General features: G+C 36.0%; 1 protein-coding gene across 3 annotated transcripts in view; it reads right to left on the reverse strand.

Annotated features, from left to right (window-relative positions):
• The window catches only part of LOC149008319 (putative calcium-transporting ATPase 11, plasma membrane-type), a 33,192-nt gene extending 21,460 nt beyond the window's left edge, over positions 1–11,732 (reverse strand). For 2 of the 3 annotated variants that reach the window (XM_089165790.1, XM_089165791.1), the window contains exons 1-5: positions 11,609–11,732; positions 11,301–11,518; positions 8,319–8,373; positions 6,280–8,219; positions 6,028–6,186 (exon numbers count right to left, since the gene is read on the reverse strand). In XM_089165790.1, the coding sequence (XP_089021916.1) occupies positions 6,028–6,186; positions 6,280–8,219; positions 8,319–8,373; positions 11,301–11,518; positions 11,609–11,636 (2,400 nt within the window). In that variant the 5' untranslated portion in view covers positions 11,637–11,732. The remainder of the gene's footprint in view (positions 1–6,027; positions 6,187–6,279; positions 8,220–8,318; positions 8,374–11,300; positions 11,519–11,608) is intronic. The other variant, XM_089165792.1, reaches the window with a different exon arrangement.
• Between the last annotated feature and the right edge of the window lie 14,524 nt (positions 11,733–26,256).

The raw sequence follows: 26,256 nt of genomic DNA on the forward strand, positions 1-26,256 counted from the left end.
GAATCCTATCATTAGTTTGGGTGGCTTGGTTATTGCATTTTGTGACGTTTTAGTTATTTTGAAAGGGTGAAGATTGAAGAACTATAGACAAGTTTTTAAACAGGGCAACTACCAGTGGTATTACTGCTCCCACTAGCTCCGAGCATTACCCCACTCTTCATCCTCTTTTGGTAAGATTTGATGGAACAAATTATTTGACATGGTCTCGATCTGCTTACCTGACTATTGCCGGTAGAGGACTTGTTGGACATATTACGGGCGCCACTATTAAACCTACACCACAGGTGTTTCACAAGATAAATGGATCTCAAATGACTCTCTAAGTATGTCATTCCTTTTGAATTCCATGAATCCAAATATTTCCCATGGATACCTATTACTGGATACTGCAGCCCAAATCTGGAAGGCTACTCCTGAAACATATGGACAGTTGGGGAATAATGCACAAGTTTATGAGCTACGAAAGAAGCTTCATAAGACTACCCAAAAGGAACTGACTGTGGCCCAATATTATGCTAAGTTGCGATCTCTTTGGCAAGAGTTAGATCATTATGGGGATTATCACCCCACTTATCCAGATGATGTAGCTACTTATATAGGAAGCACGTTGATAAGATTCGGGTATATGACTTTTTGGCAAGTTTAAATGTGGAGTATGATCAAATCAGAGTGCAAGTATTAAGTCGTTCTCCTTTTCCTACACTAGAACAGTCTCATGCCAGTGTTAGGAAAGCTATCGATTAGCCATGCTTCATGTTCCTATTGTGGAGAAACCAGCCTTACAGACTATTAGCACTAAATCTTATTCGACTAAGGAGATTGTCAAGTGTGAGCACTGTCATAAACCCTATCATACCAAGGCCAATTGTTGGAAGCTCTATGGGAAACCCGCTGATTTTGAATAAAGGGGAAAACCGAAAGCTAATCTTTCTGAGACAGTTTCCCCAACACCCTTTGCAGACATTGGTTTTTCACAGGAGTTAACTACTCTACGACATATTTTGTAGTCTTCTACTGCGGGTACAACCTCTACCATTGCTTCCTCCACTACCCATACCAACTCATGCCTTGCTACTTCAAGTAAAACTTTTACAGGCTTCCATTTTTCTTCAATTTCTGCTCCCTAGATCATTGATACAGGAGCCACAGATCATATGACAGGTTCATCTCTTTTTCTTACATTATGCTCCAACTTTCGAAAAAGATAAAGTTCAAATTGTTGATGGCTTATATTCTTCCATTGCTGGAAAAGGGACCATTCAGCATTCTCCATCCCTTTCTTTGTCTAAAGTTTTACACGTTCCCTCTTTCTCTACTAACTTGCTCTCTATTAGTAGTCTTACAGATGACTTGAATTGTAAAGTGACATTTTCCCATCTTACTGTGTTTTCCAAGATCTGGTAACTAGGAAGGAGATTGGACGTGGTAAACTAAACAATAGACTTTATTTGTTGGAGCCGATTGAGAGATCTACATCTGCTCTGACTACATCTTCCAATCAGGTCCATTCGGTAATATCAGACCTTCATCATTGGCACTGTAGGCTAGGTCACCCCCTCTAGGAACTCTTAAGAACGTATTTCCTGATTTAGTTTCTTCTCGTAAAAAAGATGAATTTGTTTTGTGAAGCCTGCATTTTTGCGAAGCAAACTCATTCCAGTTATTTACCTTCTCTTCATAATAGAAAATTTATTCCTTTTTGACTAATTCATACTGATGTGTGGGGCCCTTGCCAACGTGTGTCTATCATTGACCATAGGTACTTTGTTACTTTTATTGATTGTCACTCTCGTTCTACATAGATTTATTTTATAAAAAAAAAAAAAAGAATAATTTTTTTGGATGTTTTTGTGATTTTCATAATATGATTAAAACTTAATTCAATGTCATTGTGAAGATCCTTCGCAGAACAATGGCACATAGTATATTGATGGTGAATTTCAGAGATATTTCTCTGATTTGGCATCATATGCTAGACCAGTTGTGTTGATACACCTATCCAAAATGGGGTTGCCGAAAGGAAGAATCGGCATCTCTTAGAGATAGCTCGTTCACTTATGATTGCTATGAATGTCCCTGACCAATACTAGAGTGATGCTATACACACTGCCTATTACCTTATGAATAGGATGCCCAGTAGGATACTTGGTTTTATATGTCCTAATGTGCTTCTCCAGGGATCCTCTTCTTTTGTTATTCCCTCAAAGGTTTTTGGATGTGTATGTTATGCCAGAATCACAGCCCATCAAAGTAAGCTGGCTCCCTGCCGCCTACGCTGCATTTTTCTACAGTATTCTGCTACTCAGAAAGAGCACAAATATTATAATCCTCCTTCCAAGAAAACCATTGTCTCCATGGATGTAATTTTTAATGAGTCTTGCCTTACTATACGCCTCTCTAAGGGAATAATCTTAGAGGAGAGGTGCTTTTTCCAACTCTAGACCTTTCTATCACACCACCACAACACAACTTTTGAGTTCAAGAAATGTTTCCTGACCAGGGGGAGACTTCGGCCAGTATACCTGAGGACTCTAATTCTCCCCCTCCGTTTTCCAGAACCATGTGAAGAACCTAGTCAGGGGGAGACCACTCCTATGAGGCACACTATTGAGGTCTTTCAAAACAAAATTGACCAAAATAAGGAGGTGCAGACTTATCAGAGGAAGAATTACAACCGACCAAAGCAGGTGGAGAAAGGTGACACGTTACCACTTCAATCTCCTGCTCCAGAATCAGATTCTATTGTTCCCCTTAAAGTATATGCTTTTAATCTTCCTATTGCTGTTAAAAAATGAGTTAGATCTTGTACTCAGCATTCCATAGCTAAATACGTTTCTTATAACTCTCCTGTCGACTTTTACCGTACTTTTATATCCTCTTTATCATCTATATATGTTCCTAAAAGTTGGCAGGAAGCCTATGCTAATAAGAGATGGAACACAGCTATAGTAGAGGAAATGTAGGCAATGAAGAAAAATGATACTTGGGAGCTGGTTACACTTCCTCCAGGAAAAAAACCTATGGGCTGCAAACGAATGTTTGTGGTTAAACAAAATATGGATGGATCAGTCAACAGGTTGAAGGCTAGACTAGTTGCAAAGGGGTTTACCCAAACCTATAGGACTGATTATCAGGAGACTTTTGCCCCTGTTGCAAAACTGAACACTGTCAAAGTTCTGTCGTCTGTAGCTGTGAACAAAGACTGGAACTTGGACCAACTAGACGTAAAGAATGACTTCTTACATGGGGAGTTAGAGGAAGAAGTCTATATGAAAATCACATGGTTTCTCTGATGATAATACTGCAAGGAAAGTTTTTCGGTTGAAGAGATCAATTTACGGGTTAAAACAGTCTCCTAGATGCTGGTTTGGACGCCTCTTGAAGGCAATAACTTCTATTGGGTACAAGCAAAGCAATGTTGATCACACTATTTGTCAAGAAGTCAGGTACTAACATCACACTTCTCATTGTTTATGTGGACGATATTGTCATCACAAGGAATGATGGTGAAGAAATTCAAAGTTTGAAGGACTTTCTTGGCAGAGAGTTTGAGATTAAAGATATAGGAAAGTTACAGTACTTCTTAGGGATTGAGGTGGCTTGATCAAAGAAGGGTATATTCCTATCCCAAAGAAAGTATGCCCTAGATTTATTATCAGAAGTGGGAATGTTGGGGTGTAAAGCAATTGTTACCCCTATTGAAGCTAGAGCTAGACTCAAGGAAAAAGAGGGAGAACCAATGGACAAACGAAGATACCAAAGGCTGGTACAGAAGTTTATTTACTTGTCCCACACCAGGCCAGATATCGCTTATGCCGTGGGGATATTGAGTTAATTCATGCATAATCCATATTTAGTTCATATGAAGGTTGTCACCAAGAATCTGCAGTATTTGAAGGGAACTCCTGGAAAATGAATACTTTTGTCATCCACTAATAATCTAAGAGTATAAGCATACCTTGATGCAGACTAGGCTGGATCTCCTGACAGGAAGTCAATTTCAGGTTACTGTACCTTTGTTGGAGGTAATCTAGTTATTTGGAAAAGTAAGAAACACAATGTGGTAGCTTTATCCAGTACCAAAGTTGAATATAGAGCTATGGGTCGTGGAGTTTGTGAGCTACTATGGTTGAAAGGCTTGCTAGAAGATATTGGAGTCCAAGTTCCAAACTCTATGATGTTATATTGTGACAACAAGGCTGCTTTAGTATTGTAAAATTCCTGTGCAACATGATCGTAGTAAGCACATTGAAATTGACTGGTTTTTTATCAAAGGAAAGCTGGAAGAAGGGCTCATCTGCATGCCTTTTATGAGGTCTGGAGACCAAGTGGTAAATGTTTTCACTAAGGGTTTGAAGGAAGGAGATTTCCTTCTTATTGTAGCCAAGTTGGGCATGACTAATATCTATGCCTCAACTTGAGGGGGAGTGTTGGTTGAGTTCTACTAGAAGTTCAATTTTATTAGAGTTTTTTTATTCATTAAATTAATATTTCTTATTACCCAAGTAAGGATATTTATGTAATAGTGTTCTTTCTACTTTATTATAAATAGAGGGCTTGAGATCACATTGATCTATTAAGTCATTCTACAAAAATTGTGTTTCTCAATAGAATCAGATATGGAGGAGAGAAAATTCGTGCAAGAGGAAGAGCTGCTAGAGATAGGAAGCTGAAGCATTGTGGAAACATTCTCCTAGTTCTCTATTTGGTTTTATATTTCCTACTTTATATTCTAATTGAATTATTTTAATGGCTGCACTTATTTCTCTGTATTTAAACTTAAATATGAGCTAATTTCTTATTTTGTTAGGATGATAAGAGTACCCGAACCTGTGATTTGAGCTATGATTATTCAGTTTGTTGTAGCTCTACTATAGCACAATTTATTATCAATGTATTCAGCATGCATGTTTTTGAGTAATTTCATTTATTGATTGACCATCCCTGAGTGAATATTGTGGTTTTAGTTAATTGGAAAATTAATTGGAGCTAAATTAATGTTGAATAACGTGAGTTAGCTTGATCCTTATATGGAATAGCTAATTAGTGGGTAGGGTAGGGATACTCACCTGCCTCACATAACCACTATTAGAACTCAAGCGTAATTCGCATCCTCAGTTCAATTCTCCATAGGAATATGATGGTCTTGAATTAGGATGTTAATGCATATGTGGATTGGAAGATATCCGTGTGCAATTTTGTTATAGGTTCTTTGATATGCCTTATGCTGCAGCTTTACTATAGCATTCACAGCCCAAATTCAGGGGAGGAGAAATTGATTCCCAACATTCATATCACTTATTATACTTCTTTCTATTGCGTGCACCCCAATTTAGGATCTTTTGTTTAATTCACCCGTCCTTCATTTATTTAGTTCATTAATCACAAAGTAATTTTTTCAATATTGTTTAAATTAGTCTTCCTTTTACATTAAGATTTAAAGATAAAATTCTCCGTGAAATCAATACTCTACTTACTATTTGCTACTTGATTGCGACACGTGCACTTACGTAGCATATTTAGACACAAGCAAACACCAACTAAATGGGGCTGGCTGCATGGACTCTTGCCTTCCAACCTTTGCTTAAGACCATACTAGATACAAGGCCTAAGCTATGCATATCATTTCTCACACTTCTCATAAGGTTACCTTAGGTCTACCCCTAGTTCTTCTTATTCCTTCAGGCTGAATTAAATTGCTTGTCCACACGGGTATTTACGACCTCCATTGAACGTAGTCGTGCCCCCTCAATTGACTTTCTCGTAGCATAGCATGCATCGCTCAATAGAATAAGAATAATGAAGATTCAGGAATTTGAAGAATAATAATGTTCAAGATAAGAATGGTAAGAGGCATGCCCTTCTATTCTTGGTATCTGCCACAGCCAACTAATTTAAACAGAAAGAGAACGAAGGAAAATATAAGCTATAAACAAAATAGAGGAACAATTTGTGACAAAGGAGTTGTCTTTTGACTAATAAGCTGAGAACTAATTTAACCTACAAATGGCCAGAAAAAAAACATACCTCAGTTCCTGCTATACCCATAGCAAGTCCAATGTCTGACTCATGCAAAGCTGGAGCATCATTGGTACCATCACCTGTTACGGCAACTACTTCTCCAAACATACTCCGTAATTTGGTGACTAAGGTGTGCTTGTCCAAAGGCAATGATCGAGCCATTACCTGCATGAATAGTCTTAGCATCATAGTAATTTGATTACTCCACAAGCATTGTTCAAGACTAAATTACATAATGCAAAGGAAGTAGAGAGAGACCTGGATTCTTGGTATTAACTTCTTCATCTCCTCTGGACTTTTATTACGGAAGTCTGGTCCTTCTATAGCCAAGCCATCATCTGTCAATATTCCACATTCTTTTGCAATAGCTTTTGCTGTATTGATGTTGTCACCTGTGACCATCCGCACTTTTATCCCAGCAGCTAAACAAGTTTGTACTGCCTCCCTGACACCAGGGCGGACGGGATCCTTGATTCCAACAACCAATATTAGTGTATAGCCATCAGCAGGCAAGCTGTCTCCATTGAAATTCTCATCCATATCCTTGTAAGCCAAACAAAGGGTTCTCAATGCTTCACAGGCAAACCCATTTATGATGTCCATAACACTTCCAATACGTTCCTCTGAAAGGGGCACAGTTTCTCCTTTGTCATCAACAATCTTGTCACACGTAGCTAAAATGATTTCAGATGCACCTTTGCAGAACACACGGAATCCACCAGTCGAAAGGGCCACAAGCACAGACATCTTCTTCTTCACTGAATTGAAAGGTTCAACCTTTACAATCTCAGACTCTGCACGTTGGGCATTGAGATCACCACCCATGTGCAGGCCAAATTCCAACAATGCTGATTCTGTTGGAGTTCCTAGAATGTTAGTCTTTCCATCTTTTCCTCTAACCACTTCTGAACTTGTATTCAGGAATATAGCCTGCATAAGAATTTGCACAACCCTCTCAGAAAGAGCTGATTTAAAACCTTCTAGACTGTCATTACCTTTTATCACTTCAGTTTTGTCACAGATCCATATCTTGTCAACCACCATATGATTGGTTGTCAGGGTCCCTGTTTTATCTGTACAGATACAACTAGCAGAACCCATTGTCTCACATGCAGATAGATGTCTCACAAGTGCCCTATCATTCATTAATTTTTTCATCGCGAAGGCAAGGCTCAGAGTAACAGCTAAAGGTAGGCCTTCTGGGACTGCAACAACAATTATCGTTACCGCAATAGCAAAAAAATCCAGAAGCTTTAACGCATCACTTGAAGACCATTTTGTCAAAGCATTGTTCAGTGCCTTCTCCACTAGAAATCTTACAGTCAACACCAAAAATGTCAGAACAGCAAAAGCCAAACCAATCTTCCCAATAATAGTAGCAACACCATTCAGTTTCACCTGTAATGGTGTCTCATCTTCACCACCCTCACTCAAAGTCTCCATCAACCTTCCCCATTCAGTCCTCATACCAACAGATGTCACGAGCATCTTACCAGACCCATCTTGCACTTTGGTTCCAGATAGAAGACAAGGTTTTTCAGAGTTTATATGCATGGGCTCAGTTTCACCAGACAGACTTGACTCATCAATCTCCAAACTGTAACCTGATATGAAAATTCCATCTGCCGGAACTTGGTCACCTATGGATAGATGAACAATGTCGCCAACCACCAAATCATAAATAGAGACCTTCTCTCTAGACCCATCTCTGGTGACCTGAACTTCAATCTTTTTCTTCTCCTTATCCAAATCCCTGAATTGCAATGACTGCCTGTAATCACTGATTGCCGTAACCATGACTACCAAGAAAATACTTATTAATATTCCCAGTCCATCATACATACCCTTTGGAAACCCTTCCGTGGCAAGGCCAACACCAACAGAGACCACAGCACAAACCATAAGGATTATTAGAGTCAAGTCCTGAAGTGCATCCCACACAAACGTCCAGAAACTTCTAGGAGGCTTCTCAACATATCTGTTGTAGCCATATGTCTTTTGCCTGAGAGGTAGCTCACTGGAACTAACACCTCTATCAAAGGAGACAGAGATCTTTTTTGCAATACCATCAACACCTCCATGCAGCTTCAAGCGCTTAGAATCGCGATTTTGAACTATGGAAGCAAGTTCATCCGCTTCAATACCATAACCAGCTTTCCTAGTCTCCTCCGAAGGCAAGTACGTCACTTGATTACCAGCTGTGTAAGGATGAGAAAATAGACTTCTTAAGCAAACACATGTTAGGATTAAAACGATGAAAGAAGTCTTAATGGGATTAGATTTGATGGAGGCCATACCATCAATGAATTGCAAAGCAGCTTTCTGAACATAAAGAGCAACTCTTATTTTTTCCTGCAATGAATAAGAGAATAATTAGTGGTATTTAAACCTTCCAAATCACTCTATTTTGCACGAGAAGTATACCACTAACAATCAGTGCTGCAGAGAACTTGTGAAATATATTAATTTAAATATATAACTAACTTCATCAGATTAAACATGAAAATGATGTTCCTAAAAGTGGAAACCCAATGTTTGATGTCCAGTGCTCTCTGTTTGGGTATGTTTCCACCACTGAACCGGTCAGCCTGATATTGTCACTCTACAAACTAGGAAAGCAAGATATCCCAAAGACATGTCAATTTGTTTTAAGCCTAAGGCGTACTAGATATAATTATATCTTTTTTATACCTATACTTCAATCCTAAGACATGTCTTGTTTGGTAGGACAGGTTTCCCATCCATATGTGTCATTTTTATTATTATTTTATTTATGTTGGAAAATCAGGTTTCCTGACTCCACTTGTTTTTTAGAAAAAACACTGGTAACTTGGTGTTGTTAAACACAGTTATACCTATACTTCAATCCTGACAGTCTTGTTTGGTAAGACAGGTTTCCCATCCATATGTGTCATTTTTACTATTATTTTATTTATGTTGGAAAATCAGGTTTCCTGACTCCACTTGTTTTTTAGAAAAAACACTGGTAACTTGGTGTTGTTAAACACAGTCAACCCAAATTATGTCTTTTAGAATTATAGACAATAAATATGTATACATAAGTAGAAACTTAGAAAATACAGGAAAACGCTATGGCTGCGTTTGTTTGCAAAGGTGGGATGGGAAAAAAGGGGTAGGAAAAAAAACGTGGGTCCCAGGTGTAGTGGGGTGAGGGAGAAGGAAAGTAAAGGAAAGGGTTTGTGGAAAAGTGATAGTGGTGGGTCCCACTTTTTACTTTTCCAATCTTTCCCACAAAATCCCACCAAATTTGTAGGGTTTTAAAATGGCTTGGAGTGGGAAAGTTGGGTTGCCACATCACTAGACATGTCTCTCACTTTCCAACCCCAAGCAACCAAACAATTTACAATTTTGAGATTTAAGGGAAAAGTAAGAAATCTACACTTTTTTCAAGAATTTTCCCACCCCACCTTTATTCCAGCAAACAAACGCAGCCTAAGGAAAACTAAAAGGCAAAAAATATCGAGGGATCATATAATATGTACCAAGTTTGTAACGTTGAGCAAGAGAAGAGAGTTGGGAGTTTCTTACTAGTTTAGGATGATTAATGACCCAGTTACATCATTTTTCACCTAACCTAGTCTGCACGACTCTTGACGAACCAGAGTCAGAACCTAATTTTCCAACCATTTGATTCAATTTATAGTTTCTTTGAATTTTTTAAAAATATATATTTAATATTCCCCCCCCCCCCTTCCCCATAGTGCAGCCAATAGACTCAGGATAAATTCGACCAATACATGATAATTCCACCAATCAGAATTAATGCAGAGTTACAAGCTTACAACCATTAATGTAGGGAGTATAAATTGCTCAAGTTTATACAAACATGATATAAGTGGATGGTATTGATATAGTATCAAATCAGTATTGATGAGATCTTTTTTCTTTTTTGGCCAATTATCAATTTAGTCACAAGAATCAAAGGCATTTCGGCTCAGTAGAAGAAAAGGTGTGGAAGGACAGAGGCTCAAACCTGAGACCTCCATGGTCCAACTACCTCTATATAGGAGGTTGCCACCACCATGCCTAAAAGACATCCACATATTGATGAGATCAACAAATATTGGACAGAGTTGCCTTCGGTTTCCCCTAAGATGTAGATTTATTTCACTTCTCACCCCTGGTCTATATCCCCCAACTTGTATGACATCAGCTTGGTATTGTATTAATAAGGTATAAGCATATATTGACGACTAGATACAGATACTTAAAAGCCACTTTCTAAAAGATAATTATGCCATGTAACAACAAAAGCTGGCTTAACAGCGAAGTAAAATTTTTTAATGAAAATATCATAGGCTGGTAGCTCAATCGTGAGGACCAGAGTGCATGAATTTCAACTTCAAAGAGAAACTGACATCACAGGCAACCCACTTACTATATCCTTACGAAAAGGAACCCCACCCCAATCGTTATCTTTTATTCTTTATTTTGTACCATGTTCTCTAGGAAACTTCGTTGAAGTTTCCCAGTCCCTGGAAGTTTCCCCTCCCCCTCCCTCTCCCTTATTTAATTAATTAGCCCTTCCTTTTCAACAATGTCATTCACGCAACAGCGGTCAACTGCGCACTCCACAAGAAAAATAATCAAGTTCATATTAATCAGACCTAAAATGGATGGAAACGGGACTACACTCCTGAGTACACGACTATATAATAATATTCCCGGCACCCGTTGCTTCTATATCATCATACTCGAGGAAATAGGGCTTCAGGTCACTACATCCCATTCTATAATACGAATTAGAAAGTACAAACTTTAATCTGCTGGTTTCAATGTTTTTTCACGTTTCTGTGATCATTCATTTTCTCGGTGTACTATATCGCGAGATGTAGCTCTAAAAATAGACTTAGCAGATGAGGTCCATGAGGACATCGTCAAAACCACCGCCTCACGGCAGCGTCACCTCATACCTCACGCCATCCAATCTTTACCGATTGATTGCGATCCAAACTGAAACCGCGTCGAAGACGCGTAGAGTAGATAACAGAGAGTGACCAAAAGGAAAACATAGATTATAGATACCAACCGATTTCATTAATTTATGAGGACTTAACGCTTGAAATTGTAAAATATCTTGTAAAATGTCTTTCTTAATGTCAAAATAAACAAATCAACAAATCTTCTAGCTCTTAGTTTCGTCGCTCGAGTAAGATTAACAATGCTTACAGCAATGGAGTCCTCTGCATTGTGATTTATGATTTCAAACCTCTACAAACACCAAAAAAGAAAAGCTCGCTGTAACGAAAGCATCATACCTGGATACCGAGCTTCTTCTTTGCGGCTTCATCTCGCTTATCGAGATCTGCTGTATGACGAAATCTCCTCCGACGATTCTTAACAACAGAAACTGCAGATCTCCATTTTCTTAAAGCTTCTTGTGAAGGATGCTTCGGTTGAATTTCGAATTTCTCTCTCAAAATCTTCTCCATTCCAAAAATCGGAAGAGCAGAGAAGCTATCTTTCCTCTCTGTAACTTCACAAAAATTTCAACGAAACAAAAAATCAAGAAAAGAAAGAAACTAATAGAATTGCTATGAACATGTCAGGGGGTTTGATTGATTACCTGAAGAAGAACTTGAAGAAGATTCCATAACGTTAAACCTTCAAGCTCGGCAGCCAGTGCGGAAGACAACGCATGAGCCGGCGGGAAAATCTGAGTGTAAGAAGAAGGGGTTCACAGTTTATACCATTAGACCATTTAAATGGTACAGTTACTTTTTCAACTAAATTATGGAATTTAATATTATTTCCGAAAACATTTATAGAAATGTATTTACACTTACGTGAAAAAGCAAAACTACACGATTTGCCAGGCATAGGAAACATATCCTTCTGTGACCGGAAAAAAACGAACCTTTTTGGGTTTTGGAAGTAGAAAAATATATTTTTTTGGGTAGAAAACGACCTTTTTTTGACTTTCATAAATTTTTGGGCCCGTGGGCTCCAGTCGTTTTGACTGGATTTAAAAAATATATATATGTTTTTAAACTATGGATTTTTTTACATTTATTTAATACAAATAAAAATAATAATCACATTTTTTACTTATAAAATCACAAAATTAATAAAAATAAAAAGATTGCCTGCACAAATAACCAAATAATTGCAGTTGTGCTTCTGGCACAGTGGTGGGAGTTTTCTATGTAACAATAACAATAAGCCTTGTCCCAACTAAATGGGATCGGTTACATGGATCTTGCCTTCCAATCAGTTTTGTTCGAGGTCATACTAGATACACTCATACAAGGCCTAAATTATACATATCATTTCTCACCACTTTTCTTAAGTTTACTTTAGGTTTACCCCTAGCTCTTCTAGTTCTTTTAATCTGAAATATATCACTTCTTCGTACAAGAATATTTATAGGTTTTCGTTGAACGTGGTCGTGCCACATTAAATGACTTTCTCGAAGTTTATCACTTATAAGAGCAACTCCCAAATCAACTTTAATATGATCATTTCTTATCTTATCCATTATAGTTTTGCCACTCATCCATCTTAACATCTTCATTTCTTTTAAATTAGATTTTCTATGTAAAGATAGTAGAATTAAGAAAGCTTTGAATTTGAACCTTCATGCCTCCAGACTTCCCATTGTTGGCCAAAATTGATAAATAGATCAGGAGAAACATATATTATCAGGAGAAACTAGAAGACAACAATCAAAGAATATATCAAAACTAATTAACAAGGAAAAATCGAAATACACTCAAACGGAACCTGAACCCGAAGCAAGAAGAGTAAGGAATTAGAATCGTCGAGGCACGTCAGACGCTTTCCTTAAAACAGATTCGTCCCCTCCACAGTGTGCTTGAGGATTCAACGGACGTCTGTCTCCCAGGATACAACGACGAACAACGATGTACTTAGCACAAAGTATATCGCAACGATGAACTTGACATGTGCCTTCCTTCTATCACCACACGATTCAAACACGAAACCAAACTCGAAACCAAACTCAAAACAAAACTCACAAACGTTTTAAGAAGACTCTTAAATCACACTTAACATTCTTCTTTGAAAACACACCACAACCACTATCTTCACCAAGGGGGGGATCCCTATTTATCGAGGAATTCTATGTCTCTTTAACTAGCTTAAAAGATGAAAAGTCATAGTCATTATTCCCCAAACTTAATGAATTAAGTTATGGAAATGAAAAGCTTTATTAATAATCAAGCTAGAAACGAGAAGTTTCTTGGAAATCAAGAGTCCCCAAAACCCTCCATAATTATCTTAGGGAAATGAGAAGTTTTTTGTTAAGAAATAAAAGGTCCCATAACCTCCATTCATGAACTCACCTTGGGAGATGAAACACCCAAAAATCCATACGTATTCTATACATTTATTTCCACAAATGCATGTATTTCCACAAACTCTCCATATGAATGGTTTTTCATTCACATTCACTCATGCTCAAAGAGCATATTCCAACAATCCTCCCCTGCCTCCTCGTCCATCCCTAGGTCTATGAACCCCAATCTCTCTTATATGGTAATAAACAACATGTACAATTGTTGAAAGTGTAAATTATTTCTAGAATGTCTTCCAACAACCAATTAGCAAACCCAGGGATCTTGTAGCTTCCTCATATCATCTGGATTGTGACTGAGGAGTTTGATCGAATAATACTTTAGGCTACGTTTGTTTGCTAGAATAAAGATGAGGCGACAATAAAAGGGTGACAAAAAAATTTGAAATTTTTTCATTAAATCATAGAAGCGTGGTTTGTTTGGTTGCTTAGGGTGAAAAAACAAAAAACAAGTTTCCTTAATTTAAAAAAGCTTGTCTAGTAAAATGGTTTGCTAACTTTCTCATTCCATGCATTTTCAAAAACCCTACAAAATATGCAAAAGTTTGTAAAAAAATGAAAATTTAAACCCACATTTTAACATTTTTCTACAAAATTCTTTTATTTCATTTTCTTTTCCTTCACCTGATTATATATGCGGCTTTCATTTTTTCTTTTTCCACCTCTTTTTTCTTACCCCACCTTTGCAAACAAACGCAACCTTATTGAAATATCAGACATTACCTCTTGAAGACTTACATGGAATAGCTTGTAAGTCACACTTGTTTTTTTTGTTCACATTGTTCTCCGTTGTACCTCTTAAGTATTGCAAACAGAATTTTCTTCCATGATCTCGACCGATTGACCCATAACCACCACTTAAAGAGCTTAAAGAGAGAGTTAGGTCATAGTGGTTCAACAAAGTAGAAAGAAATTAAAAATAGATAAAAAGATAGGAAGAGACACTTTAAAAATGGGTTGGTATTTAATAGAGGCCATGACTCTTTATGGATCACAATTACTAGGGAGCATGTGGAGGGCACACCATGTTGGTTCTTATTTTTAAATTTAATGGAAAATATTTCTTACAGAAATAAATTTTACATGACAAACTATTTTTGGGTTTGCCTACCACAGTTTTTTTCCATTCATTGTAATGGAGCTTATGAACATGGGCATGGTTGATTAAGAAAAGCAATCCAAGACCAATTGATGGAGAAGCACCTCTACAAAGAAAACAAATTAATAAAATGGGAAGCACCCCTAATGTAATATTAGAATTTTATTATATTTTTTAAGTGATTATATTTGGATGACTTTTATGGATAATATTTTAATAACTAATTAATAGATAAATTTTGTTTATAAGAAAAAATATATGCAATAGTGGTGTCCTTGTCCCTCCCCCTAGGCAATGTCTGGACTTTCAAGTTTGACCTATGCAAGCATTAGTCCTGTGAACTATCAGAGCTTGCATTGACATTGTCAGCATAGTCCTACTGGAGGCCTAGTATAATCCACAGAAGCCAGTAGTGACCCAATTGCCCAAAAGAACATGATCCTTGCATCAACGCGAGGCTAATATAAATGTGTGCATGGATATCAATATAAATGAGTTTTTTATCACCCAAAAATAAAATATAAATGAGATTTTATATTTTATTAAAAAAAAAAGTGGGTAATTTACCCAAAAGAGCATGGTCCTTGCATCATACGAATGTCATATTACTACTTTTGTGGTTTCCCCTAAACTATTATAGTTATTTTATTTCTTAGAAAAAGTTCAAATTTTTTATATGTATATTATTAAATCATCACTAAGTTATATATATGTGTGTGTGTGGTACTTGTTGATGTAGAGAGAAACATAAAACAGAATACCAATCGATCAAATTGATTTTTCCGATTGTGATGATTTACCTAACATTTATTTATTGAATTAAGCCATTTTCAATCTTTGGGAAAAGTTGTTTTATGTCAATCTTATTTCTTGCTTTTTTCTTTTTGATAAATAGATCTTTAATTAGAAAGAGGGCAAGAAAAAGCCAAGACATATCCTGATTACAAGCTTCAAGAAGCCAAGGAGTAGAAATAGACCATATAGTTCGACTTGCCACGAACTGGACCTTCCTAGCTAGGGAATCGGCTACAAAGTTAGCCCACCTAGAAATATGTCAATCTTGCTTGTTGCTCGTGGAGCTACATTTATCACATTTATCACATTTTAAAAGTGGGGGAAAAGAATAAATAAGAATAACCATTTATGGGTTCAAGAGCCTATCTATCAATTTTTTATCATAATTCTACCAAAAAACAAAAAGTTTTTTTATCATAATCCATCATGGATGAGAGTTGCATATTTTTGTCATCAAGTGACCAAAAAAAGAAATAGTTAAATAATTTTTATTTAGTGCATGGAGCTAGGCCTGGCTGCAGAGATGAAATGAACCTACCAAAGCTTTTTTTTTTCTGCCAACTCCAGTTTTCAAGGCTTTGCCCTGACTAATCCGGTGTTCGATTCAGGTCGCATACTTGATTATGGTGAGTGAGTCTCCCAGCGGGGATTTTTTGCATCAACAAGGTTTCGATACCGGAACCTTGCTTAAACGGACCAAACTGCTTACCACTTGAACTAACCCCGTTGGTTACTAAAGCTATTTTTACAAATATAATTTGGAGGTTTTAGACTTTAATGTATCTAGTAAACAATAGGATTTGATTTGCAACAATTAACTAGACTAATATTTTTTTCCAATGGTTGAATTTGGCGCAGCCACAGTTGGTACGATTGAATATGAAATTAGTTTTTCATATATAACAAAATTATCTTCAAGATTCTTACCTAAAAAAATAAATTCTTAAGATACCCCTACATCGACAATGATATGTTTATTTATTTATTTTAATGATAAAGCTGTCTTTCAATTAGGGGTGTCAATTTGTAATTTGAACCGTTAAAACCGAACTGCATTGGCCCGGTTATAGCCCGAACCGCCCGGACCGAACTTTAATGGGTCGTGTTTAGGCTGAGGGTGATAAAGTCTGCACCAACCCGAACCCAAACCGCAAACCGTTATAAACTGTATCACAACTCGCTTTATAGTTTTACATTAAATATTGTTTGAGTTATCATATTATCGCTAGATAGTTGGTATAGACTATCATAAAAACTTAGTATGAATTCAAAGATCAAATAGTCTTCTATTACATATCAACCCAAGTGTTAATTACACGACCTTGACTGTCAACTACGGATTGGTTGAAATTGAAACCATTGAGGTTGAAAGCATGGTTCTTTGGTAACTTCAAGTTTGATTAGGGAAACCACTGAAAATGAATCTGCTAATGAAGGTTATAGATTCGGTCAAGAGGAAGAAACTTATAATATCGTAGCTGCTCATGGTTATTTTGGCCGATTGATCTTCCAATATGCTAGTTTCAACAATTCTTGTTCTTTACATTTCTTCCTAGCTGCTTGGCTTGTAGTTGGTATCTACTAAATGACAATTAGAAGGATTAAGTATGAATGCCCAATTGAATGTACCAAGTTTGTTTAAATTAAGTAAATATTTATCCAATCCAAAGGTATTTTTTGCATGTCAAGCTAAACACCAACAAAAAAAATAGACGGATTTCATAGAAGAGGAAAAAAAATCAACATTCTCACAAAACAATAACCCAATTTCAAGACAATCAATTTTAGCACAAGTTCGAATTTAAAAGGGTTTTTAGTTTGAAGATTTGTTTTCGGAGGACCATCCGTTAGAGCCTTATGAATGAACTTGTAGTTTCTATGTTACTACTTACTATCTGAGTTCTTGATTTCTATAAAGTGGGTGTAATTTTTATAAATGTATAATGACTTTTCAATTTTTAATGAGAATTGATCAATAACAATTTTGCTTTTCATAGAATTTTGGCTCTTGTTGTAGGATACTCAACTATTTCTTTTTAATTTTTTTTTATTGCATACAATAAATTGTTAGTCCAAACAGTTAGTAAACCCGAATATAAACCGTAGCACAAACCGTTAGTTAGCTTGAACACAAACCGCTCCAAACTGAAACAGGCCCGAAACCGTTAAGCCCAACCCGAAACCACTCCAAACCGCACCGTTGACATCCCTAGTTGGGTGGAAAAAATTAGTACATAAATTTAAAATTTGATAATTATTTTAAAAAATAGGATCCACTTAAGTAAAACTTTTTTTTTTTAAATATCTTATTTAGTGGATATTTTTTTAAATTCCACCATCTGAGAAATTTTTTCTCCAAAAAAAAAAAAAAGGAAGCCTATCAAGACAAAAAATTAAATAATTATAAATGTGTTTTTAGCACAATGGTGAGAGCTTTCTATATACATCTGAACTTCGATGCCTCTATGCTTCCCCTCCCCTACCCCCTGTTCCGTCTCCGTTGTAGCTCTATGTATTGTGAATAGTACTACTCTCCATAACTACCATGCACTTAAGAGAGAGTTAGGTCATAAGTGGTTCAATAAGGTAGGAAACACTAACATGAAATTAAAAATAAATAAAAAGATAGGAAGAGAGTTTAGAAAAGGATTGGTATTTAATGGAGGCCATGACCCTTTATAGATCTAGATCTCCATGGCGAGGAAGCATGTCGAGGGCACACCATATTGTCTTCTTATCTTTAAAATTTATAATGGAAAATATTTCTTAGAAAAATAAATTTTACATGAAATTCTATTTTTATGTGGTCACTACTTATCACAATTTTTTTAATCATTATAATGGAGCTTATGAACATGGGCATGGCTGAATAAAAAAAAGTAATCCAAAACCAATTGATGGAGAAGCACCGCTTCCAAAAAAATAAATTAATAAAAAGGGAAGCACCCTAATGTAATATTTGAATTTTATGTTGTCATTATATTTTTTGTAGGGGTCAACGGATAATATTTGAATGATTAAAGAATAGATAAAATATCTCTTGCACCGATGCGAGGCTAATATAATCATATGCAGGGAGATTAATATAAATGAGATTTTCATTATTAAATATATAAAACAAAAGCTGGATAACATTACTCATGTATGTTTCGTGGAATGTGATATTACTAGCTTTGGTTTTTTCTTGATATGGTCGATCCTGTATGACTTAGGTTGGGTCGACCAAGCTAAGCCCAGTCGACCAGAACCTGGTCGACTGTGGATGAACTAAGCCATATAATGTGCATGTCAAGTAACGTACACTGTCAACGCAGAGCTGTTCTAGTGGTGAAACCAGTACCTCTTAGTGAAGAAGTCGTGGGTTTGACTCTTATTAAGGCATATTAATATCCCCATCCCCTGGTTTAATAAGCCCTTTTGTACAAAAAAAAAAGAAAAAAGAAAAAGAAGTAACGTACACTAGAAGAATACAAACTAATCTACCATCCTATCTCCAACGGTCAATCTTTGCACTTCTAATTAATACTTTACCTACACTAAGAGCCCTGCAGCGATTGTTCTACTTCTAAGGGGGTGTGTATCCACTAACTTAATCGTCGGAGACATTCTTCAACCAACCTTGCCAGGCGTGTATTTTATAGGTCAAATCGCTTGCAGCCATTGTTCTACTTCTAAGGGTGTGTGTATCCCTGACATTTATTCATTGGATTTGTAAAGGATAAGTTTTTGAATTCAATTCAAATTAAAATCCACCATAACTAACTCTATTCTCGATTATAATTCAAATAATATTAATATACATCTCACACTCACTAATTTGTGTGTGAAAGAATTCTCTCTCAAACGAAATTTTAATTTGTAATTCAAATAATATTAATATACATCTCACACTCACTAATTTGTGTATGAAAGAATTCTCAAACGAAATTTTAACTTGGCTCGGCCATTACCATGGCTTCTCTTTCAACCATTTTTTTGGTGAAAGTTAGGTTAATCTTCTCTTTTTTGCTCGTGGAGCGACATTTATCACAGTTTTTACAAGTGGGGAAAAAAAATAGATGAGATGGTTCAAGAGTCTATTTATTCTATCTACATAATTGTTTTTTTGAGAGTTGCATACTTTTGTCATCAAGTGTGCATGGATTGTAAAGAAATAATTAAGCAGTTTTTATTCTGTGCATGGATCTAGATTTGCTGCATAGATGAACTGAACCTACCAAAGCTATTTTTACAAATTTAATTCTCATTGGTAGCTTTTTTATGAGACTAATTTGGAGGTTTTAGACTTCAATGTATCTAGTAAACAATAGGATTGATTAGCAACGATTAACTAGACTATTTTTTTTTCAAGGGTTGAATTTGACGCAGCCACAGTTGGTAAAATTGAATATGAAACTATTGGACGAAAAAAAAAAAAAAATTTGAATATGAAATTATTTTTTCATATATAACAAAATTATTTTCAAGATACCTCTACATTGAAAATGATTTGTTTTTTTATTTATTTTACTGATGAAGCTGTCTTTCAATAATGAAGTCTTTTCCCTAGTCGTTTATGACTTGCTATGAAAGGCTAGAAATGATAGTCAAATAAACATAGAGCTTGCTTTAGTCCCGTGTATTTAATGCATGAGACTGTCAAACGAATCACTTTGGTCCGTCGGATCAAATTTTTGAACATAGATTTTGGTCCAAATCTCGTTTGATTGTCATGCACATGACTTAAGCAATTTTAAATAAACATTTGAAATGACAGATAAATTACCTATCTCGAAGATAGGTAATTTATCTGTCATTTCAATCATAGGGAATAAAAAAAGAGATTCATGAGAGAATAAATAGGTGTGACAAAATGAGAGAATAAACAGGGAGAAATTCATGGATTGTGAGTTAGTTTTTAGGGTTCTAATCCTCTGTGGCCACCAAGGAGCGGCCATCCAGCGGCCGCTCCTTTGATGGCCGCCACATGTCACCAAGAAAGCAGATCCGCACGATTTAACAATCTTTTGTTATCCTGTCAAACCGATTAAACAATTCGGTTATGATGAATGAACCGAATTGTAAACCAAGCCGGGTTACTCATTAAAATAAAAAAAAATTAAAAAAAAAAAAAAAACTCAAAAACCCTGCAACGTTTCGTTCCACGATTTCTAAATTTTCAAAAACCTTGAGGATTTGATCGATGAAATTTCCAGCAAAGAAATCAAACGCAAAGATGAAATCAAATGTGGCATCTGGAATCGACTTATGTCGCTCGGAATCGGATTCAGAGACGAGATCCATGCCATGAGCTTCAAGATCTGGGCACCATTAGAAGTAAACTCGTAACCGTCGCCATTTCAGCTCACGAGGAGGGCTTTGTAGCCCGATTTGAAGAGACCTTCGCTGCTCAAATCATGAACAAGTAGATTCAACAATGATTCACCATGGATTTGAGCATCAGAGGTTACAGGAGTGTAAGATAAGGATGAATCCCAAATGACCATTGAACCAAGCCATGGAGAAGTAACAATGGCCAAAGCCAGAAGCACAGATCGTGCAATAACTTTCAAAACCCTTGAATCGGGTAGCGTAATTATGAGCTGATCATCAGAACTCACAATGATCCCACCTCTATGAAGGTTCTTGATCTTACACTGGGTCACGGTGGTGGTTTGCAATCTTGGAACCAACCCCATTTTTTCTTCTTCGTTGATCTTGAAGAGAGAGGGTTGTTGCAGGTTCTTCTTGGTTTTTAGGCGATGACGAAGACGATGTCAGAGAAAGAAAGTAACAAAGAGGACAAAGATGATTTGCAGGCGAGAGGAGAGGGAGAGCAAGGTTTTTGAGTTTTATTTATTATTATTTTTTTTTAATGAGTAACCGGCTTGGTTTATAATTCGGTTCATTCATCTGAACCGAATTGTTTAACCGGTTTAACAAGAAAACAAAGGATTGTTAAATCGTGCGAATCTGCTTTCTTGATGACATGTGGCGGCCATCAAAGGAGCGGCCGTTGGATGGCCGCTCCTTGGTGGCCGCAGAGGATTACAATCCTAGTTTTTAATTAGAATTTAACATTTTATTCCTTAAAATTAGAGATTTAATGATAACCATTAAATAATGATTAAGAATGACATCTGTACCAATCATCTTTATTTTAATATTTTTTTGGAGGGGGCAAATTATGGTATTTTACATGTAAAGTGAGATAAATAAGAAAAAATATAGGGGTATTTAAAATTTAAAAAAATTCAGGGGGCATGGGAGATAATAATAGATTAAACTTAATTAACCCATAAATAATAGGAGAAAAAAATAGTGTAAATGATAAGTCTCTGAATTCAAATTCAAATCCATCAAAGAGTTTGAGTTATAATTAAAATATCAACAAGTTATAGAGTTCGATTTGGAGACTTATCTCTTACAAATATGAATTTTATTGGACAATTTAGATTTAATTTAACAAATCTAACGGTAAATATTTAGAGTCATTCAGTTAACCTATTCACACAGCCATTTAGTTACACTTGCCTTAAATATTTAAAAGTCGATTTTCTAGGATTTTAGTTTCCTAGTTTGAAATGGTTTCATAGTAAGGAGAGTTGGTATTAATTTAGGAGTTTTTTTTTTTTTTGGATACGGGTTCATCCAGGCCCCAGTTACACGCACCCACCATACATCCTCAAAGGAGCTTTTATATAATTAATGCCACCGAATGGGTGAGAACCCAAGACCTCCCCTAAGGAGGTTGGACCTTTACAAAGTTTATTATAAGATCTTATGCCGAATTGATTCAACTTCCTCACATCAGACCATCACTGGCACAAACTGAGCAAAATTGCAGGATCACTTCTTCTGTCGTGAGATCTTTTTCGCTTATATCTACTACTCGAACCAAAATAATCTCTCTTCTTTGATATATTGCAGGAAGAATGCCGACTAGAAGGTTACCCAAAAAAAAGAAAAATAAAAAAATAGAAAAAAGAATGCCGCTTTTCAATTCTTTGTAAGTCTCTCTGGCAGGTTTCAGGGTTCTTTCTGTTTCTGCTTCTTCTTCTAGTTTTTATGGGATTCTTTATTTAAGCTGGATGAAGCATAACTGAGAGAGAGCGAGAGAGAGAGAATAAGTCTTGTATTTGATGTTGTCTTTTATCATATTAGAAATCTGTTTTTAGTTTCCTAATATTTGTCTGTGTCATACAACTTTCACTTGCAGATTTAGTAATCTTCCAGAACATATAATAGAAAACATACTTTCGCGTATGTTAATCAGAGATGTGGTGAGGACCAGTGTTCTAGCAACTGACTGGAGATACAGATGGACCTCAGTGCCTCGTCTCATATTCGATGATGAATGTATACCTGGTTTCAGTGGTTTAGAGGCTCATGCTAGGCTTGTGAGAATTATCAATCAGGTTCTCCTAGCTCATAAAGGTCTAATTCAGACATTAATTATCTCTAGTTCACATTTGCAAGCCTGCCCGGAGATAAACAGCTGGATTCATACCCTCTCATCATCATCAAGTAGTTCTTTGGAAGAATTTAAACTAGTGATTTCTGAAAACTCCCCTCATCGTCATATTGTTCCTCTATGCTTGTTCTCCTTTAATCATTTGATTTGTCTACAACTGATTCACTGCAAAGTAATCATACCTCCTTCATCATCATTCAATAGCCATAGCCGTCTTAGAAGTCTGGATTTTGAAAGTGTTACAGTCTGTAATACATCACTGAAATGTTTGATTTCTTCATGCCCTGCACTAGAAAGTTTAAAATTAAATGACATTGATGGTGTTACTTATTTGGAGATCAGCAATCCACAACTCAGGTTCTTGACTGTACTTGGAGGGTTCATTGTTTTACACCTCAATAATTTAAGCGGTTTAGTTCATGCGAGTTTCACTGCACCATCTGTGCCTCCCCCCTACCAACTGGCAACCTTCAATTTTAGTAAGTTTCTGGGCTCTCTACTCAGTGCTCAAGTGCTCCGCTTGGGAGGCCATTATATGAAGGTAATAGAACATGTAGTTTTCATATTCACTCTGTAATTTGTCAAAAATCCTTTATGTTTACTTCTGCTTGCATTCTATTGTAGGCCCTAGCCGATAGTAATGTGACAAGCAGGAGCCCATCTACATATGTTCACTTGAGGAGCATCTTACTCCACTTAAATGCAGATGATATGAAACAGATTTCAGTTGCTAAATATTTACTTACCAGCTGCCCTAATTTGGATTTTCTTGGTATCTCGGTAACTTACATCTAGCAGCACTATCCTTTTTCTTTTTTGTTTTTTCATTGCTCTTTCTTCTCATTAACATATTAATCTTCCAGCACTGGGATGGTCCCAAACCTCTCCTAAATCTGGAAGAAGCAAGAGATCAGTTAGAGTTAGTGTCTTCATTCAATAGACTCCGGATTGTATATCTCTTCAATGTCCGTGGCACGGATATTGAGTTGGCACTTGTTCAATTTATTCTTGCCAATTCCCCAGCGCTCGAGAAAATGAAAATCAGACTTCCAAAGACAGGCACTAACACAGTGTTCAACTTCTCTTACGAGTTAATGCAATTCAGAAAAGCCTATCCAAGAGTGGAAATCACGTATATGGACACTTCTACTTGTTAGCACTGGTCGAAAGACGCGCTTCAATGCATAAGGCTAGAGCCTCACCAAGAGCAGAAATTGCGTATATAAAGCCTCATACATGACTAGTTGATAAGCAGGGGTGGCTGTCTCTAAGGGTCATGGTCGAATTTGGACACGTTGCACATAGATTTGAATGAGTATTATTTTATAAGTCAATCATGTCGTGGTGGGATTTCCTTCTAATTTAGTGGTAGTAATGTTATATGTAAAGGTACTAGAATTGAAGAGAAGTTGAGAACTTCCGTTCCTCCACATCTTTTTCTCCTCTCCATTTTCTTGTCTTTTACGTCTAATTTCTCTAGGTTATGAAAATAAGAAAAAATGAAAAAAAAAAATATAATATATGGGTCTCAAAAGCTTATTTAAGTCATCCATATATATCATATATATATTCATATATGAAAAATGTTCTTAATCTAGTGCATTTAAAATTTTACCCCACATTAAATTTCTTTTTACAAAAATCTACTGTTTTCATCAATCAAAACAAGAACATTTTTGTAAACAAATAATTTCTTAATGTTGAGCAAATAATTGGATACGTATCCAAATTCGACCATGACCCTTAGAGACAGCCACCTGCTTTACATGTTATCAAATATGGCGTGGAGGATTTTTAATAAAATCTAAGATTAATGTTATTTTGTTGGAAGTTAGAGAGCAAAGAAGATTGTGAAGGAGGGAATCCCTTCCCCCATTATTTCAAGTAAGGATTCAGTGCATAGTCAAAAGTCCTCCATGTTGTGAACTTCATTGAAGAAATTCTCTGCAGTATTTTCACCACAGAAGCTGCTTTGCTCATGAACTGGTTTCTCAAATTTTTTTTTTCCACAGAACCTTGGCATTTCAATGCCATATGAGCAAGAAACTTTGAAGTAATTGCAGCTGTCTTTGTTTAGTGCAAGGGGTATTTGTAGGTGGATTTGGAACTTCATTAACATTAGCAGGATCAAAAGCCACTGGAATATGAAAGAGATAATCAGATTCAAATAACATAAAGTAAAAGACCTTGTCAAACGAATCACTTTGGTCCGTCAGATCGAAATGTTGACTTCGACCTGGATTTGGATTTTGGATCTGACAGACTAAAATCTCACTTGATTGTCAATGCGCATGACTCAAGCAATTTTAAATAAACATTTGGAATGACAGATAAAATTACCCATCTCAATGAATCATAAGATCCAAAGCGAACTCTTCATCATCAATAGTGTTAGATTTCCTAACCGAATTGCAGAATATATGAAAAAACTAGAACCTCCTTACCTTGATGGAAAACTGAAAGCAAGCTTGGATGCAGCTAGAAGAAAAATTCAATTAGAGAAGGTTTGGAAATAATATTTAAACATAAAATTACTGATCGGAAGGATGATAAACTCATAAGCAGCTTGATCGTCAAGAAAAACAGAAATTTGACCAAGGGCTGATTGAGGCAATTTAAATGCTGCAAAAGAACCATTTGGTTACCTTAGAGGAATTTTTTCTTCTTCTTATTTTCTAATGAAAAAAAGAAAACCATGATAAAAAATGAAAAAATAAAAAATAAAAAATATTATTTTAATTACAAACATAACTATCTCACCTTGTAAGTGTTTTTTGAAATACCACATTGGAGGAAATGAAAGATGTTAATATTTTTAAGAAATAAAAATGAATTAGGTCGAATCTCAAGGGGTTCAGAAAAAAATTATCCTAAAAATAATATAAAAATTAAACTCATAGTAAATAACTCAAGGTCAAAATCAAGGTTTATATCAATGTTAATATGAAAATTAGGGTATGAATCAAGGACAAGATCAAGGTTAAGATTAATGGCAAAATTAACATCAAGACTAGGGCCAAAATTAGGGTCTGGTTAGGATCAGGATCAGGGACAAGATTAGGGCTAAGATTAGGGCTAAAATTAATTATGGTCAAAATTAGGGCCATGGTCAACACAAAAAATCTGAGACGGGCCTAGCGATTTAACTGTTTCAGTGATAAATTTGACAAATATATCCAATAAAAATCCAATTTTAGGTCAAATCTCAAGGGTCCAAATAAAAAATTACTTTAATAAATAATATAAAAGTAAATTCATAATATGATCAAAATAACTCAATGTCAAAATCAAGGTTTATATCAAGATTAATATAAGGATCATGGTATAAGTTAAGGACAGGATTAAGGTTAAGATTAATGGCAAAATTAACATCAAGACTATGACCAAAATCAGGGTCAAGATCAGGATCAGGGATAAGATTAAGGTTAGGATCAGGCCAAAATTAATTATGCTCAAAATTAGGGCTAGGGTCAGAATAAAAAAATCTGAGACGGGCCCAGCAACCCAAAGAGTTATCACAAGCTCACCCTTGGCCCTAGTTATGGCCATAAT

This window comes from Hakea prostrata, chromosome 8 (assembly GCF_041222555.1).
Source record: "Hakea prostrata isolate BN-2017 chromosome 8, UWA_Hpros_2, whole genome shotgun sequence".
NCBI lineage: Eukaryota > Viridiplantae > Streptophyta > Magnoliopsida > Proteales > Proteaceae > Hakea > Hakea prostrata.